The 16,338-nt window shown below is 38.4% G+C and overlaps 1 protein-coding gene across 1 annotated transcript in view; it reads left to right on the forward strand.

Moving 5' to 3' along the window:
* The window catches only part of ENOX1 (ecto-NOX disulfide-thiol exchanger 1), a 367,040-nt gene that overhangs the window by 188,219 nt on the left and 162,483 nt on the right, over positions 1-16,338 (forward strand). Inside the window, exons 5-6 of the mRNA XM_018556618.1 lie at positions 11,218-11,349; positions 15,028-15,165. Coding sequence (XP_018412120.1) covers positions 11,265-11,349; positions 15,028-15,165 — 223 coding nt within the window. The 5' untranslated portion in view covers positions 11,218-11,264. The remainder of the gene's footprint in view (positions 1-11,217; positions 11,350-15,027; positions 15,166-16,338) is intronic.

Below are 16,338 nucleotides of genomic sequence, written 5' to 3' on the forward strand. Positions count from 1 at the left end.
ACACTTAAGATTCAGTGTATAACCAGTGGAACTCTACAACAAATTTGAAAATGCAAAGCAGAATTTTATCAACTTGTGGATAATATTGGTTACTTTCTGGTTCCTTTATGCTTTTAGATGTATTTTTATTTTTTTAGAAGACTGCCAATATTTCTTTCTTTTTGTTGTTGTTGTGAACTTTTCATAGACAACTGAAGATTGCTACAGACAGCTGATGTTAGCACATCAGCCCCTGTCCCAGTGGATCTATCAGTGTCATAACCCTATTCTAAATGCTTATTGAGCTTCATTAAATCACTTTTAGTTCTTCCCAGTGAATAATTAAATTTGAAATGCCTTTTTCCATTTTATTTTTGTACTCGCGTTTTGCTTATCAAGGTAATATGTTATCAACTTCCAGTGGGTAATACACAGCATACAAACATTCTTAGAAAGTATATCTCAAAGTATATCTCAATTCATCCCCACACAGCTACCTCCTCATGTATCCCTTCCCCCTCCCTTAAAGATTGTAAGCCCTCACGGGCAGGGCCCTCCTTACATCTTGTCTTGAGTTGTATTGTGATTGTAATGTCTTCCTTATATTGTAAAGCGCTGCGCAAACTGTTGGCGCTAAATGAATCCTGTATAATAACAATAATATCTCTGTTCTAAGTCATTGTATGTGTTTATCTAGATGGAATATACATCATGAAGAACATTGTGTGTCTGTTTCCTTGTTACAGCATATGTGTTTTATATGTGTCTTTGAAAGGTCATTTATTTCTGGGCTTGTATTATTATTGTTTCCGTATATTACACATTTTACAAAGTAGGCAAACATTCAACAATAAAACAAAACAATACATTTACAATATTCCCCTCCAGCCTCCTATATTTTACTAATTATTCCTATATATAAACTTGGAGCTATACACATCTATTACACCCTTAACACAAGTGATTCTATTTGTAATTATCTGTGATAGTGACAATGGTGATTACCCTAAGGTTTAATTACTTTGGTGTTTCATATCTCTATATTGTATTGGTGTATATCCTCACGTACTAGTAAGTAATAATAAAATTAATAAATAAATATTTTAATATTATATATACAAGTGCATCCTGTGATACTTATATGTAAAAGTGAATGTGATTCAGTGTTCTAAAAGTATTTTTTTTTAAATAATTAAGTTAAACACAGAAACGGTCTCCTGCCTTCAATAGTGTCCAAGTGGTATATCCTTAATCTAATGTGCTCTGCTTGGGCTCCACCTATATAAGTTAGTTTAAGATCTTATTTTAGAAAATATTGGTTAGCCAAGGCTAGATTTGGGTTATAGCGCCTTAATTAATTTAAAAAAAAAACAATCAACAAACATTCTTCAAACATTCTTAGGCACCCCAAGCCAATCCTTCCTGTCATTAACTGGTGCTATCCCTAAACATATTTAAAAAAAAAATCGTTTTCAAGAGAATAATGTTTTGTTTTCAAACTCAGATGTGAGAGGTCATTATTGATAGGTATTCCTCTGATTCCTTGTATTTAAACCACCCCTGCCAAATTTCATAGAAAACTATATTTTTGTTTTGGCAACTATGATACAGTTCCTCCATTGAGCAGATATAGTTTATTTTTATGAGCCACTCTTTTATTGAGGGAGGTTCTATACGCTTCCAATAGAGTGGAATCAGGCATTTTGCTGAATGTAGCAGATGTGGTGTAATGGATTTTTTATTTTAGCACTGAACCCTCGCTTTTGTGAAGTAACATTACCCAAGGGTTCATACTCAAGGGTAAACCCCGTATAGAGGAGATGATCTTACCAACTTCCATCCAATATTTATTAATTACAGGGCACTGCCACCATATATGTGCCATAGTTGCCTTTATCCACATCCTCTCCAACATAGTGGAGAGTTACTAGAATCTATTGAGTGTAATTTAACCGGTGTGAGGTACCATCTCGACAGAAGTTTATAGTTCATCTCCTCTATTTTGGCGGACACTGATGTTCTACATACTTGTTGCAGAACCCTCAATTTTCCTTGTTCTGATAAGGGAATCCCCAAGTTCTCCTCCCATTGCCGCATAAACCCTGGAGTCTGTGTGGGATAAATTTGTGCTACCAATTGGACCATCAGCGATATATACTTTTCTTTGGGCGTAGTGGGCTGGACAGTATTACTTCCACTGGGTTTAACTCAAGCTTCGATCTAATAGGTTTGGGTAAAAGTTGCAGAAAATGGGTTAGTTGGCAATATCGCCACCTATCCATCAATGAAGGGAATGGTGTTCTACACAGTATCGGGAGAGGTTCCAACTCTACTCGATCCATTACATGATGCAATCGTAGTATACCTTCCGCTTGTCCATTTACCAAAATTTTTGTCTAAGTTCCCTGGCTGAAAATATTAATGTCCTGTCAGGGGCATTAGGGGCTTGTATTATTGACTAGAAAGGATATGGGCAGTTCTCTCAAGGTTCACTAAAATTGGATGGCAAATGTCCATGGCAGCAGAAATTGTACAGCCTCTCTTAATGGATTTGACCTATCCTAAACAGCAGTCAATCATTGTTTATGTTGTTGGTCTATAAAGGTTGGATTCACGCTTCAGCATGAAAATTGTCATATTGTTGTCATAGAAGGAGGAAAAATTAGGCTCAGTGATCAGTATTGTGGTTTCTTTCCTGCTCTGGGAAGCTGTTGGTTTTCCTTCAGGGCAATGTCTGTGCTGCAGTTCTTGTTCTTCCTGTGTTTGTATGGATTCCATCAGGGTGCTGCCTTTTCCTTTTACATTATTAAAAATGTAATGGTAGGTGAAATGACTTCTACCAAAATTGGCCCAAGTGTATTTATAGTAATGACTCTGTTAGATGATCTGTATTGATGGCTCCATTGGGGGAAGATTTTTCCCATTACTTCACACTGTAAAAAGCACTGCGAAAATATGTCCACCCCTATAAAATAGAGTCCTATTGATTAGAGAACTTTGGGCTCTGCAGCCAATTACTGAGTAGACATCATAAACAAGTATGCTGATAGCACTCACTGTGATGAAAGTGCCTTAAACTGTTCCAGCTGGTAAGTCATCCACAAGACCAATATTGTTCTTGCACATTTTCCAAGAGGTTTTGTAAGGATAAATGTTGAAAGCAAAAAGTATGGCAAAGTGTGGAGGAGCCTTAGAGCTACTGCTTGCTCTTCCTTAATGTAAAAGCATTCTTTACACAGTTCTGCTTGATTAAGTGACAAATTGGAATGCACAGGCTGCAGCAGCCCCAATGTATATGTTCAGCCAACGAGACTTAAAATGATTATCCATTCCAGTTTTACTTTCCATAACAGATGCAAGCTGTGTGACAGGGGGATTAATCTAGACTTTAGCACCAGCAAATGTGCTTAATGTATTCTCTCTTGTTTTCAAAGCCATGTAAGGCTGATTTGTCTTGCAGAGAAGGAGTTAAACGCTCTCACATTTCAATTACCTGGACATGTTTCCCTATCGCTGTTCTTTGTCTGCGCTTTTATTTAGCTTGATGTTACATCCTCAAACAGTCACTCTGTACATTGTTCCGATAACCTCAAATCAGTTTGCCCACGTTATACAAATTAGCAGGAGACCTCCATCATTGTGCTTACCACAATGGTTTACAGTGTGATGTCCCTCTTGTTTTGTTTCTATGGCTTTGTAATGAGATATTCTACTACCTCTCACTTGGCATGGACACTAAAAAGAGGGACATCTAAAGAACAACGTTGCTGGCTGAAAAGTGAATCGTTTTTGTAGTTTTTGAGAGGCACATAAATAGTATTGTTCCCCAAAAAAGATGCTGTTCGCTTTTCGTATACAGTAGCTTTAATTGTTCTAGTCTGTGTTGGTCTTTTGTAGTAGATTGTAGTGAAGAGCAGCTGCAGTCCATATGGATAGTGATAGGTGAATGCCAGTATTTTGCTTCAATCTGATTCTTAGACGGATGCACATGGCTATACTATATTATTGTTACTTTTATAAACTGAAGAGTAGTTTTTTAGAGTTATTAAGCTAAAGCAATCATCGCTTCTTTACATGGAACAACTTGTCCTACAAAAAGGCTTAGTGTAGAAAAACACAAACCATTGTTACTAGATGAAGAATACTTTTGTGAATGAAAAAGTAAATCCCACAAACTGTAAACTTTTCAAGTTACATAGTTGTTTTTAGAAGTACAGTGGTTCCTTTTGATTAGTGACGTTTTTTTTCCCAACAGAATCTTTGCTTTTGATCAGTGTTAACATGCATTGCCATAAATTGCATTGAGCTGTATCTAGTATACACAGATTTGATGTCTGAATCAGTTCTGGCTGAGCAGATACAGCTAATGAAGACCTCTGAGGATCATTTATAGAAAAATAAAAATAATGGTATAGGCAGGTGTATGCTGCCGTTTTCTTAATTATGCTACAAGCCAAGTAAATTTTAATGTAGAGAACTTTTCTTGTTTGTGTTTCTTGCCAGAATGCCTTCTCTGGGTCTCCTAATAGCTGTAGGAAGTCTTTAAATGCAAATATTTTAATCTTGGCCAGTGTACTTCATTGTGCGACGCAAGACTAATCTGCCATTTTTCTTTTAATTAAGATCTTTTGTGCTTTTATATGCTATAAAATTGGTGTCACAGCCAGGTGTGCTATTATGCCACTGAATTTGTGAACCATTTCCTTCATTGCCAAATTCCTTATTTTGATGTAGCAGTGACCTAATTAGCAACACTTTTGTTTAAAAATTAACAAGGCTCTTTGTGACCTTCCAGATACATATGTTAAATGGTAATTTGCTGCTGGTTTACACTGGTTACACTCTGTTTTGAAGTTTTCTTCAAGGTCTATTAAAGTGGCTGTAACTGATTTTGTTCACACAAACTTGTCACTGATTTACCCAGGCAACTTAATGGCGCTTGACCAGTTCATAGCAGAAAGCTTTCCTTCTTGGCAAAGTTTATTGTACATCACTTAAGAGTACTGTGTGTGAAGTGCCAGTAGCTGGTATAAACTTGCACACTCTGTGGCTTGTCTAATTACTGCTGAGTTGTAGACATCATGAATGCCAGTTCAACCCTGATCCTAGGTGAGGAACACACAGTGAAACAGTGAGTATGTGGCGTAGACAGAGTATAAAACTAGCCTGTTTTATAGGTACTGACTAACATCATCTGTTTACATATTGTGGTCCTCTTGTGTGCCCTCTAAATGTAGTTTTGTTGGTAATTAAAAGAGTTCTTTCAAGGTAAATATTTTTGCAGGTAAATACCTTGCTATGGTGTTTTGTAATTGCCTTTCTCAATCTGATTTCTGAATGGGGTGTCTGCTTTCAATAAAGCCTTGGATAGGATTGGATAGGTTTTGCAAATGGCAAAATGGCTTGTGTAGAAAGAAAATACATCATGTTTTTTCTGTTTTTCTTGTGACTTCTCTCCTTCCTATTCCTTTAAAGTGTTTATCCAGACAAAAATGTAACTGTTTTGGATAGAGTGAGGAAGGATTAAAACCACTGTCAGATATTTACCTGTATTTAGGAGAAACCATTGTCACTATGACAGTTAGTGAGGGGAAATCTCCAACAGAACCATGGATATCAGAAAAACCTGATGGGTTCTAATCCTTCCCCACTCTATCCAAAACTTAAAAAAAAAAAAAAAGTTGACATGATAATGCCTAATATTGCATCAATCTTCTATCCAAGATTGATGCATATATGAAGAAACACACTTGCTGTCTTAAGGTGCCCACACAACTTGCGATTATCGTACAATAATCACGGGAAATCCAGCGATCGGATGATAATCGCAAGGTGTATGGAAGGCGTGCGACCGTTTCTACTGTACTGTTGCAGGACTTTTACCTTAGGAACATGTTTGAAAACCCGCCGAGAATCATATGATTGTCGGCGGGTGTGTGGCATGCTCGTAAGATAAGTGCCGAACAGGCCGGTGTGCGCAAGCGCACACTGCCTGTTCAGCATTGCGGTAATCGGAAGCCCGCCCCTCAGCGGGGCGGGCTTGCGATTATCGCAAGTACGATCTGCCTGTCCAAGATGGGCAGATCATACGTTTTTTAAATTACCTTACAACTATCGCAAGACAAGAGTCTTGCGATGGTTGTAAGGTGTGTGGCCAGAGCTGGAGAACACCTCCCATTCCCGTAACAGAGGCTGTATTCTGTAGTCCTAAGACACTTCCTGATAACATTGTTTGAGATAATATTGCAAACAGCACAGAAGACCTGATGGCACTAAAATTCTGGCAGGATCAGCAGGTATTTTGTTTGCATTTATCGAACAGATATAACAAAATGTTTTCAATAGTATGTTGAACAGACCTAAAGGGAGCAAATAAGAGAAGTTTATTGTTAATGTCAATGTACTTTCTTATATTAAAGTATTTTTTTTTTAGTTTACAACGTTAATTACAGTAATTTTTCGAATCTATTTTTATTTATCATCTTTTCACAAAAATAATTGTGGAAAACTTAATAACATTAACTTCCTGTCTTTTTGCCACCAAATAATCTGCCTAGCTCTCTTTTTCAAACCCTTTTGTAGCCATTTTACATAATGTCATGGGTGCAAACAGCCCCACTTTTTTAGCCCCCAAGCCAAATAATCTGCCTAGCCTCTGATAGCCTCAGTTGCTCCTTATCATTGTCCCTGTGCTCCTTTATGCACCCATTCACGTTCTCCAGTCCCCTTGGGTTCCTCTCACACCTGCACCCCTATCTCTAGTCCTGATTTTATCTTGGGCTCTGGAGCTGTGCCTCTTACAGGCCTCCTTCCTCAGAAGGATTTACTGCCCATGGGACATAAGCTTGTTGTGTTACATGTTACTTCTCAATGAGCCTCCTCACTAGAGGGACTCCCCAATCCTCAGGTTCAAGATTAGAGGGAATTTGTTGTTGCAGGGGTTGTGGCTGGCTGCCCAGCTTTTTGCATGTTTAGGTTTGGGGCTCCCTTCCAAATTTGTTAGATAGACAGGTTCCTCTATCTAGTAGGGAGTTCTAACTCATCCAGGTTCTGGTTCAGGCATTGATCCTTCAAGTAGCTCCTGGGCTACAGGAAGTCCCTAGTCCTCTTCATGGGACTCCGTTAGCGGTTGTTTCTGTTTTGCCCATCCTGCAAGTGGACTGCTTGTGTCTTAACAGTATGTCAATGTCTGTGCCCTTCAATGGACAAGAGAAATAGGATTTTTTTTCACTGTAAAATCCTTTTATGAAGTCCATTAAGGGGCACAGGTCTAACCCCTCTGTGTCAATAATGATGTTCTTGGCATTCACCGAATAGAAGGGGTTTTCCTAGGTCAGCCTACATGTTTGTGTTTGCCAACGTCCAATCCTACTTTGAATTAACCTGACAGTTTCTGAATTCCTTTGCCCCTCAATGGACTCTGAGAAAAGGACTTCAATGTGAGTACAGAAATCCTATTTTAGTTCAAGAAGTCTTAGTGCTGTACATTTTTCATTAGAATTTTAAGTAAACTTTAATAGCTGAGTTTTTAGATTAATGCGCTCCCTTGGTAGATAAAGCCATTTAATTTATAACTTTTGGAAATATCCCCGCTGTGCTTTGTAATGGGATGTATACATATTTAAGCAAGACTTGTCAGAACTCATAATAAACTATATCTGAAGGATTATTTTCAAAGACTCTCGGGACTGAATGATCATTACGAGTTTCATAATCAAAGTGTATGACTGGAAAGAAAATTAATGTTCAAATTAGTATCAAGAATAACCATTTAGCTTTTTTCATTCTACCTGTAGAATAATATATACGTAGCTACCCATTGAATTGCTAGCCAGATTTAGCCTTCATTCTACATCCCTGGTGTACTGAGCACATGTTGAATTGTGTGTATGTATGTGTGTGTATTTTTTTTATTTTCTCTGCCAGCATCCCTGTATACAAGTTAGTGACAGGGGCATATTTGTAGCCAGTCAGGTGGGTGGCATGATGAGCTGGAGATATAAACCATTGACACTGAATATGTATTTTTGGTGTGGTGTTCCAGGCCTGCTTTTCTATCTTTTTTGTGTCTAATTGCTGTCTAAATTAAGAGTATTTCTGTCCACTGACTTATGTGGGAGCTGAAAGGATGCTCCAAGAGTGCAAAAATGAGAAGCCTATAATCATAATCAGTATGAGGCTTCATAATTAGCATTGTATGGTTTTTATACACTGAATATAAAGTTGCAATTTCATGCATTTTTTGAACCCAGAATTTAGCCATTCTGGGAAGGATGACAACGTTTGGAATGTCAAATTCCTGGCACTATTAGTTGGAGGGATTATTCATTGTGTTGTGTGTCATGAAATGCTGTTTGGCATGCCTGTCATTGTCTCACTGCTTTTATTTGTCATTTTTACCCTTTAATCGAAGATCTTCCTTTCTCTGTAAGGATTCATGTCACGGCTCTTCACTTACATGAATCAGGCAGCTTTGTTTTCAGTGTTTCAAACACACATATCACTGGGCAGAAATGTAAAAAATGTTTTATTACATATGATGATAAACTGGTCAAGCTATAATTTGTTCAAAACACACAGTAAAATGTACACTTGCAAATTCTTGCGATACTGGCATTGTTTACGGATGGAAAATGTTAAAGCGGATCTAACCCAAGAACAAAAAATTTACAGTATATATTGAAGCTTACCAGCTCTTTATATGTGTTGCCTCTATTTTTTTTTGTCAGGTTTTTATACCCATATTTTCACCTAGTGATCCTGCCAGTGCCATACCACATGTCCTAGAAGAACAGCACCCACTTACCATACTGTACTCACGGAGTAGCAGTGTTGTTGCCTTAAGGCAGGAAGTGTTTTAGGTCTACAGAACACATCATCTCTTCTTCTCTGTAACAGGAGTAAAGGTGTTCTGTGGTTTACAGAGAAAACTGCTAACAATTAGGGCTTCAACTAACTAATTGATTATTCAATAATAATCGATAATGAGAATAGTTGTCAACTACTCTCGTTACCAATTAGTTGGTTGGATCTCCTAGCTCTCCTCCACTCTGGGAGGAGGGCACAGCAAGCAATGTATATACAGCAGGTAGTGGGCTGGTGCAATAGCCAGCCTGCTATTGGCCATTTCAAATTGCAATAGCCGGCTGACTTTTGCACCAGCCCACTACCTGCTGTATTTACATTCAGCTGCCGCCTGCGGAATCTTGCCACTGGCAGCTGTCATTCCCTGGCTAAAGCTATTTAAGCGTCATGTGCTTACAATACAATTATTTTTTTTTTTAATTGAGAGGTGGAAAAAAGTCATTTTCAGTTTTGGCCTGACAAATTCTGATGCTGGAGGTGCTTTGCAGTGCCATTCATTAGCACCCCAAACGCGCCTCCCACCCACAGTGAGATCACCCTCACTGGAACGCATGGTACTGCAATGCCGTGTGATTGCAAAAAATTGTGCATGCAGTTTTATTCTGAAGTGTAACTCTGTTTGTAACACTGCATTTGTGTATTTTATTTTAAATTAAAAATGGTATTTAATTTTTTTATCCGATTAATCCAAAAAATAATCGTGCAACTTATCAATTATGAAAATAATCATTAGTTGCAGCCCTACTAATAATGCTAACTGATCAAACATGCAGCAGAGATAGTGTGTACAGAAGGTTATCGGCACGCTAGATTTTTGGTAGGATCATTAGATGTATATATAGTAGGGATGCACCGATATATCGGCTGGCAAAACATATCAGCCGAAAATGGCCCTTTTGGCTAAATGCCGAAAGTGCCATTTTTGTGCCGATACATCGGCGCATCCCTGCTTTCTTTTCTCCCGCTGGGCGCTGCTCTGTGTCCCAGCTGGGAGGAGAGAAAGTGTGACAGCCGGCCGAGCGCTGTGAGCGGCCGGCGTCTCTCCTCCCACACCGCTCAGCCTCCTATCACAGTCCGACAGAGCGGTGTGGGGGCGGAGACAACCCGCACTGTCACAGGAGGCTGAGCTCTCCTCCTGCACCGTCACGCCCAGCCTCCAGTGACAGCTGTCAGGAAGGAGAGCAAGTGCAAACACTCAGCGATCGCTGAGTGTTTGTAGATAATTGAGGACATGTTGACTATATCCTCAATTATGAAGGAATGGGAAGTGATCTACATCACCTCCTGTTCATTCATAGTTGTGGTTATAGTAAATACACTCTGCTCTCATGTTATCAATGAACAGGAACACTCATAGAGGAGTTCATTGAAAACTGGGGCTGCAGAAAAAGAGATTGAGGTCTTTGTGTCCTCAATCCTCCTTTTCTATTTTAAAAGGGAAATATCAGGGGTCTGTTTAAACCCCCAATATTTCCCCAAAGCCCCTAAAAGTAAAGTAAAAAATAAAAATATTTAAAAAAAATGAATTAATGAATACAAATAAATAAAATAAAATGGAAAAGTTTAAAAACATTAATAAAAATTAAATATTAAAATAAAAAACATTTTCAGTTTCGGCCCGACAATTTTTTTAAATTTCTGTTTCGTTTCAGTTTTGAAATTTCCATTTCGGTGCACCTCTAATATATAGCAAATAAAAGAAATTAATTTTATGGTTTAAATGGAAGAATGCCTCACCCAGCAGGGAAAGTACCGCACGTCACTAATACTAATGTCCTCCTGTGACCCTCCTGTCAGCTATTTGCCCACTATATGCTGATAGCGCTGCCCACGGGAACGGATCCCGACAATATTGTCGTTATCCACCCTGCTGCCTGGTTGACAGCTGGCTCTGCCTCTCTAAAGGCAGAGCCAGCTGTGCCCCCCCTCCCCTGTGGAAATCCCTGTGGGGAGCGGTGAAAGACAGTCACCACTCTCTGCAGGCAGATGATCAGGAACTGGAACTGAGTGATCGGTGGTATGTTATTACTCAGTTCCCGATCAATAGAACTGACCTGTGACAGCTTCAGTGTCACACGTTGACTCTAATTATGGGTATGAGTGTAATTCAATCCTCCAAAATTATTGTTTAACATACATTTTTCTTTACCACTTAGCACATACATTGTATTGTCAATAAGACACTTGCAACACTAGAATTTCAATCTTTTTTTGCACTGGATGGTTGAACAAGGACTGCTTTGTATGTAAATGAGTTGTGTAAACATTTAAACTACACCTTTGTTTCTTTATTTGAAGTAATAGTTGGTCAAGTTTATTGTCACTCTGCATGTAATTAACATGCAACATAATTTCTCTTTCTTTTCCGTTTAGGGTTTAACAAGTTGCTAGTGGACTCTTCAATTAACAAAACAGCTTTCATGTCTCAGAATGATAACAATGCATTAAGAGCTGTATCCATAGTTGAAAGCACTCAACAAAAAGACCCTACAAAAATGGCTACAGGTAGGAAATATGTTCTACATGAGGATGTTATATTACTTTATTAATGTACAGAATCTTTTTCCCAGAATATGTGCAGCTTGGGAGGCTTGTTTTTCTTTAAATGCATAGTCCACCTTTTGAAAAAAATAAATAAATGTACACAGATTGATGAAAGAAAAATCTGTATTTATTATGTTTTTGCATTCAGGACTGCAGAGCATTGCACCTGCAATCAGTGTTTTGAGGATGCAATGAGTAGACTCTTCAGCAGACTACAAATGCAGTGATGTCACGGCATTGAGATCTCCACTGAGATCTACGAGTCCCTGTGCCGATATGGCAGATTTTTTTTTTATCACAGATCCTGAATGAATGATGTGGGTGTGTGAAAGCAGGAGCCTGCAAGGAGAAGCACCCCATGATTTTGGAAGGGGGGGGGGCTGGAAAATGGGATCATATTTCAAGTTATACCCTAGATATGGGTGTAAAATGCCACATAGTCACAAAGGTAGACCATGCTTTTATTATTTTGCTTCACTGCATCCAGCAAAATACTGTTCAAGCACAGGTTTCCGTTAATGTAGGAAGCCAGGGGCTGACTCAGCCTAGCAAGCTCTACCTGCAACTGTGGGCCCTACATACCCCTTTGGTAGGCTCTACATATAACCCCTTTTCAGTGATGTTCTTAAAGAGTAATTCCAGCAAATGCTATGGGTTTTTTTTAAACAGTACAATCGACTGTCAATTGTAAGTGTCAGTGATATAAAAGTGAAAGACACAATCTAGGGAACGGACTCACCCAATGACTAAGTTTTCAGGCTTTGAAACTTAAAGTGCACCTAAGTGTTCTTTCTGCAAATCTGTTACCCCTAACTGGGGTATTCATATCGCCTGTATATAACCTATACAGTGGATGGCTAGGTTCAGGGTTCTCCCACTTTCTGATAATATCAGTAATTTCCCCTTCCTGCCAGTTATCTGCACTTTCAGCAAGAGAAGACCCGCAGGGGCTCGGGAGTGCGCTTTTAAAATCGGGTGGAAACTACAGTGCTATTGTGGCAGGGCAGTGAATAACTGAATCTTTACTGAATAACTTTTAAAAAGGGTTTTACAGGTTTGAAGTTAATAACGAATGGGTCCCTGGTGAGCAGTTCATAGTATATTTAACAAACATTATATTTGTGCTTTGATAGTTTTTTGTACTTTTGTATTATTTTAAAACTATTTGATGAAAGCTGACATTCCCCTTTAAATGTGTGTCTGTTTTGCTCTGAATGACATGATGTATACATGATTCATACTTGGCCTTTGCCTCTATGGGGTTCCAGTTAAAAGAGCATTTTAGCATCCATGAATGTGCAAAACATAAACAAAATGCCTTTTTAGATGTTGATTTGAAAGTTTGATGGTACTTCAAATCTACAGTAGTGATATCTTTCATAAAAAGAGAAGAAACATGTTTTATGTATAAAAAGAAAATGAAAACAAATTGTAAATATTGTGGGCAGTACATGGGAAAGACCTGTTGCGATCGGAACATTACAGATCCCTTTTTATAACTGACGGCATGGGGCTAATAGGTACTGGGAAATCCTGTGACAGACTATACCTGTGGTTGGAGCCCATACATAGCATTACACACATATGGCTATATATGAATGTGGCACAGTTTTTGCTCTGTATTGATGACCAGTTCCAGGATTTCTTTTCAATTGTGTTTATACATTTTTACCAAATAACAAAAATGTATAATAAAGAACAAATGCAAATGCAGCGATCATTAGAAATATTCAACACTGTACAATTATTTCACAACAGTATACATAATAAAGAGAATATGTGCTCAGCATTATAACTGTGAATTAGCAATGCAAAAAACAGATTATAACAAGAACATTGGATATAATGTATAAAGCTTTATTGCTATATATATGCTATATATTCTTCAGTTGTGAACAGTCATGTGGTCAAAATTCCAGGTACGGCCATCAACTGGCCCCATCATCAATCACACATAAACAGTTCTTGGGATTCAGTTAAATACATTTTTGGACCTTCTCCTTATCTATTTTGTAGCTATTGTCAGGTAAACTTTGCATCACAAGTAAACCTTGCCAGCAGCTTATCTTTCCACAGTAAGCGGAGAACACTAGAGAAACTCCAAACTTTCCAGCCTTCCTATTTGACTTTTTTTGTTATCTGTTGTCCATATCACTTGGTGCACTCAAAGTCACATTATAGCACTAAAGACATTGCATAAATCTGATTCTGTGTATTTGTGGTTCAACACATTCCACAATGTGATTCATTTAATATAACTTTTTCCTCTCTTTCACCTGTCAGCACTTACCCTTGGTTGAACAGTCAGTGTCTGTTGCATTTGATATGTCATATTTGACAAGGTTGGTTCCAAGCATGAAATAATTTGCCTTTTACAACTCTGACAGCGTACTTGGCATTGTAGGACACAGTGAAACCAATCATGGGAGATTTGCCATTTCAGAGCTGCTGATAAAACAAAGTCACAGGTTATTGACAGTAACATATACCCATTTAAATGCATTTTGAAACCAGTGCACAGAGCAGTGTTGCCTATGATTTCTTTGATTTTGTTATCAGTGCAGAACAAAGCAAACACAATAAAACCAGGCATGTTTCTTTAAACTACTGGTAAGATATAATTAATTTAGTCATACAACCTAATTTCAGCGAAGTACATAAGTGGTTTCAGCCTTATTAAGCAACTTGAGCATTGAAGCGGAAGTAGACCACTTTGTAAATTTGAGTTGTTTGCCGTAATGTGCAAGTATGTACCGCATACATGAACATTAGGGCACACTTACCATACAAGTGTACCCTTCTTCAGTACTGCCGAATGGATCTTTGGTCCTCGGCTCTGTCCCCCGCTGCCGTAGTCTCTGTCGCCAACACTTACAGGATCTTGGAATGACTTTTCGGCATACACGCAGGAGTTTCATTCTCCACGGCACCTGGCTAATTCATGGCATCTAAGAGATGCTGTGAATTGGCTGAGCGTTTACACTGCACAATGAGGAAGAATTTATTTAGCAAAATAGACTTTGCATGTCTTTTCTGGCAAAAATCCCTACTTCCCAGCAAATTATTTCATTTTTATCATTTTACTTCCACTCAAGGTAGCAATCAACCTTAAAAGTATTGTTTCTTTTCTCATTCTTTCAGTGAAACAAACCTGGACTGTGGTATCGTACTTTGAATTTTGCATCTAATTTGCATTTGAATTAACTAAGTAACCAATTCTTTCCAACCCAGTTATATCGAGTCATAACTCTTGGTCATAAATAGTACATCTATAGCCTTTTTTCAGTTTGGATAGAGTAGGGTATAGCATAACAGTTCTGTGACATTGCATGTGCCATACCATCTGCCCAAATGCTGGTTATAGATCTCCTAGCAGCAGTTATCAGTAACCCCCAGTTTTGCCAAGCCCTGCATACATGTACTGTATATGTGTATATACTGTTTATATTATTATTATTAATATCATGTTGAGTTGATTACATTTAAAGTAAAGGTCATTATATCTTGCTGCACCAACTTTAAACAAATGGAACATGGTTTAAGAATTAAAAGCCAATCTAAACCAGTGCACACTTACTTGGATGTTTGCCTAGAGACTGTCATTTTTATATTTACTAAAACTCTCTGACTTGTTTGCAGCAGCTGATGCTCTGGGAAGTATAGCTATCGATGCAACACACCTCACCATGTCAGTCACAGACCCGACAGCCTGGGCCACTGCTATGAATAATCTTGGGATGGTCCCTGTAGGACTGGCTGGCCAGCAATTGGTTTCAGGTAAGAATTCCTACTAGAGCTATGATTCTGCTAATGTAAGTGAAACATGAGTGCATCAGGCTCCACATAAGGACATTTTATTTATTTATATTCGGACTGCTTGAATACAGTGTGATAATAAACGCTACCTTCTGTTGAACAGTCCAGTGAGTCAACTGCAATTCTTTAGGGCATAGTGTTTTGAAAAACAATCTGTATCCCCAGACTTGTCGAGGGGGGAGGCGCTCAGCTGCTGGGAAAGGAGGATATGGGGAAGGTGATTAGCCTTTTATAGTAGACTTTCTATGTATGCTGGCAGAAGAAAAACACGGGCATTGGCTGAAACCTCCTGCCAGGAGCTGGAGCATTGAGCTCTGTAAGCTGGCGCTGAAAGTGCATACAGATAACAAGGGATTAAAATAAACCCCAAGCTCTGCAGAGAAGCCTGCGCTATATTCTTAATTAACAACTATTTTGAGCCTCTGAAGATGTATTTTAATTTTTTTTTTCTGTTTTGTTTCTATGTTTTGTGAAATTAGCAGAGTTATTGTTTTTGAAATTGAACATTCTGCAAGGTAAAACTAGCAGATTCTGTTTCACACTATATAATAATTAGGTGGCTGCTTACAGCGACCTACACAATTAAGTTCAGTCTCTGAGGAAGAAATGTACTAATCCTGAATAAACAGTGTCCACATATATATTTCCCTGTAAGTCAGGGAAATGCGGGTACAGCTGCATTGTGCAGTAGTTTTATTTTAGATTTAATTTGGCAAAAAAATATACATCAGCTTTCCATCAATATTTAAAGCAGGCTGCAGATATTTATGCATACGTAATTGTATCTTGTCTGGGAAATGTATGATAAGGTCATGCTTAGTCTTTTTTTTTTTTCCGCTGTAATGTTTTCCGCACTGTAACTCTAATGATCCCAGGGTTGAACAAAAAGTAGGAGAGTGTATACATAGAGTGAGGGACAGAGAGATCTCTTTGTTGGAAACACTTGGCACACATTCTATTGGATTGAATTCCCAGAGATTGTGCAGAGAATCCGGTGTCCTACAATCAGGTGTTGCAAGTGTGGTCTGGGTGTCATATAGACATGGCATAGGTTGTAATGTTAGCTCACAACCTGACTCTGGGAAATGCTGTATATATACTGTATGTATGTGTGTGTGTATATATATATATATA

This window comes from Nanorana parkeri, unplaced genomic scaffold (genome assembly GCF_000935625.1).
Source record: "Nanorana parkeri isolate BGI_ZX_2015 unplaced genomic scaffold, ASM93562v1 scaffold243, whole genome shotgun sequence".
NCBI lineage: Eukaryota > Metazoa > Chordata > Amphibia > Anura > Dicroglossidae > Nanorana > Nanorana parkeri.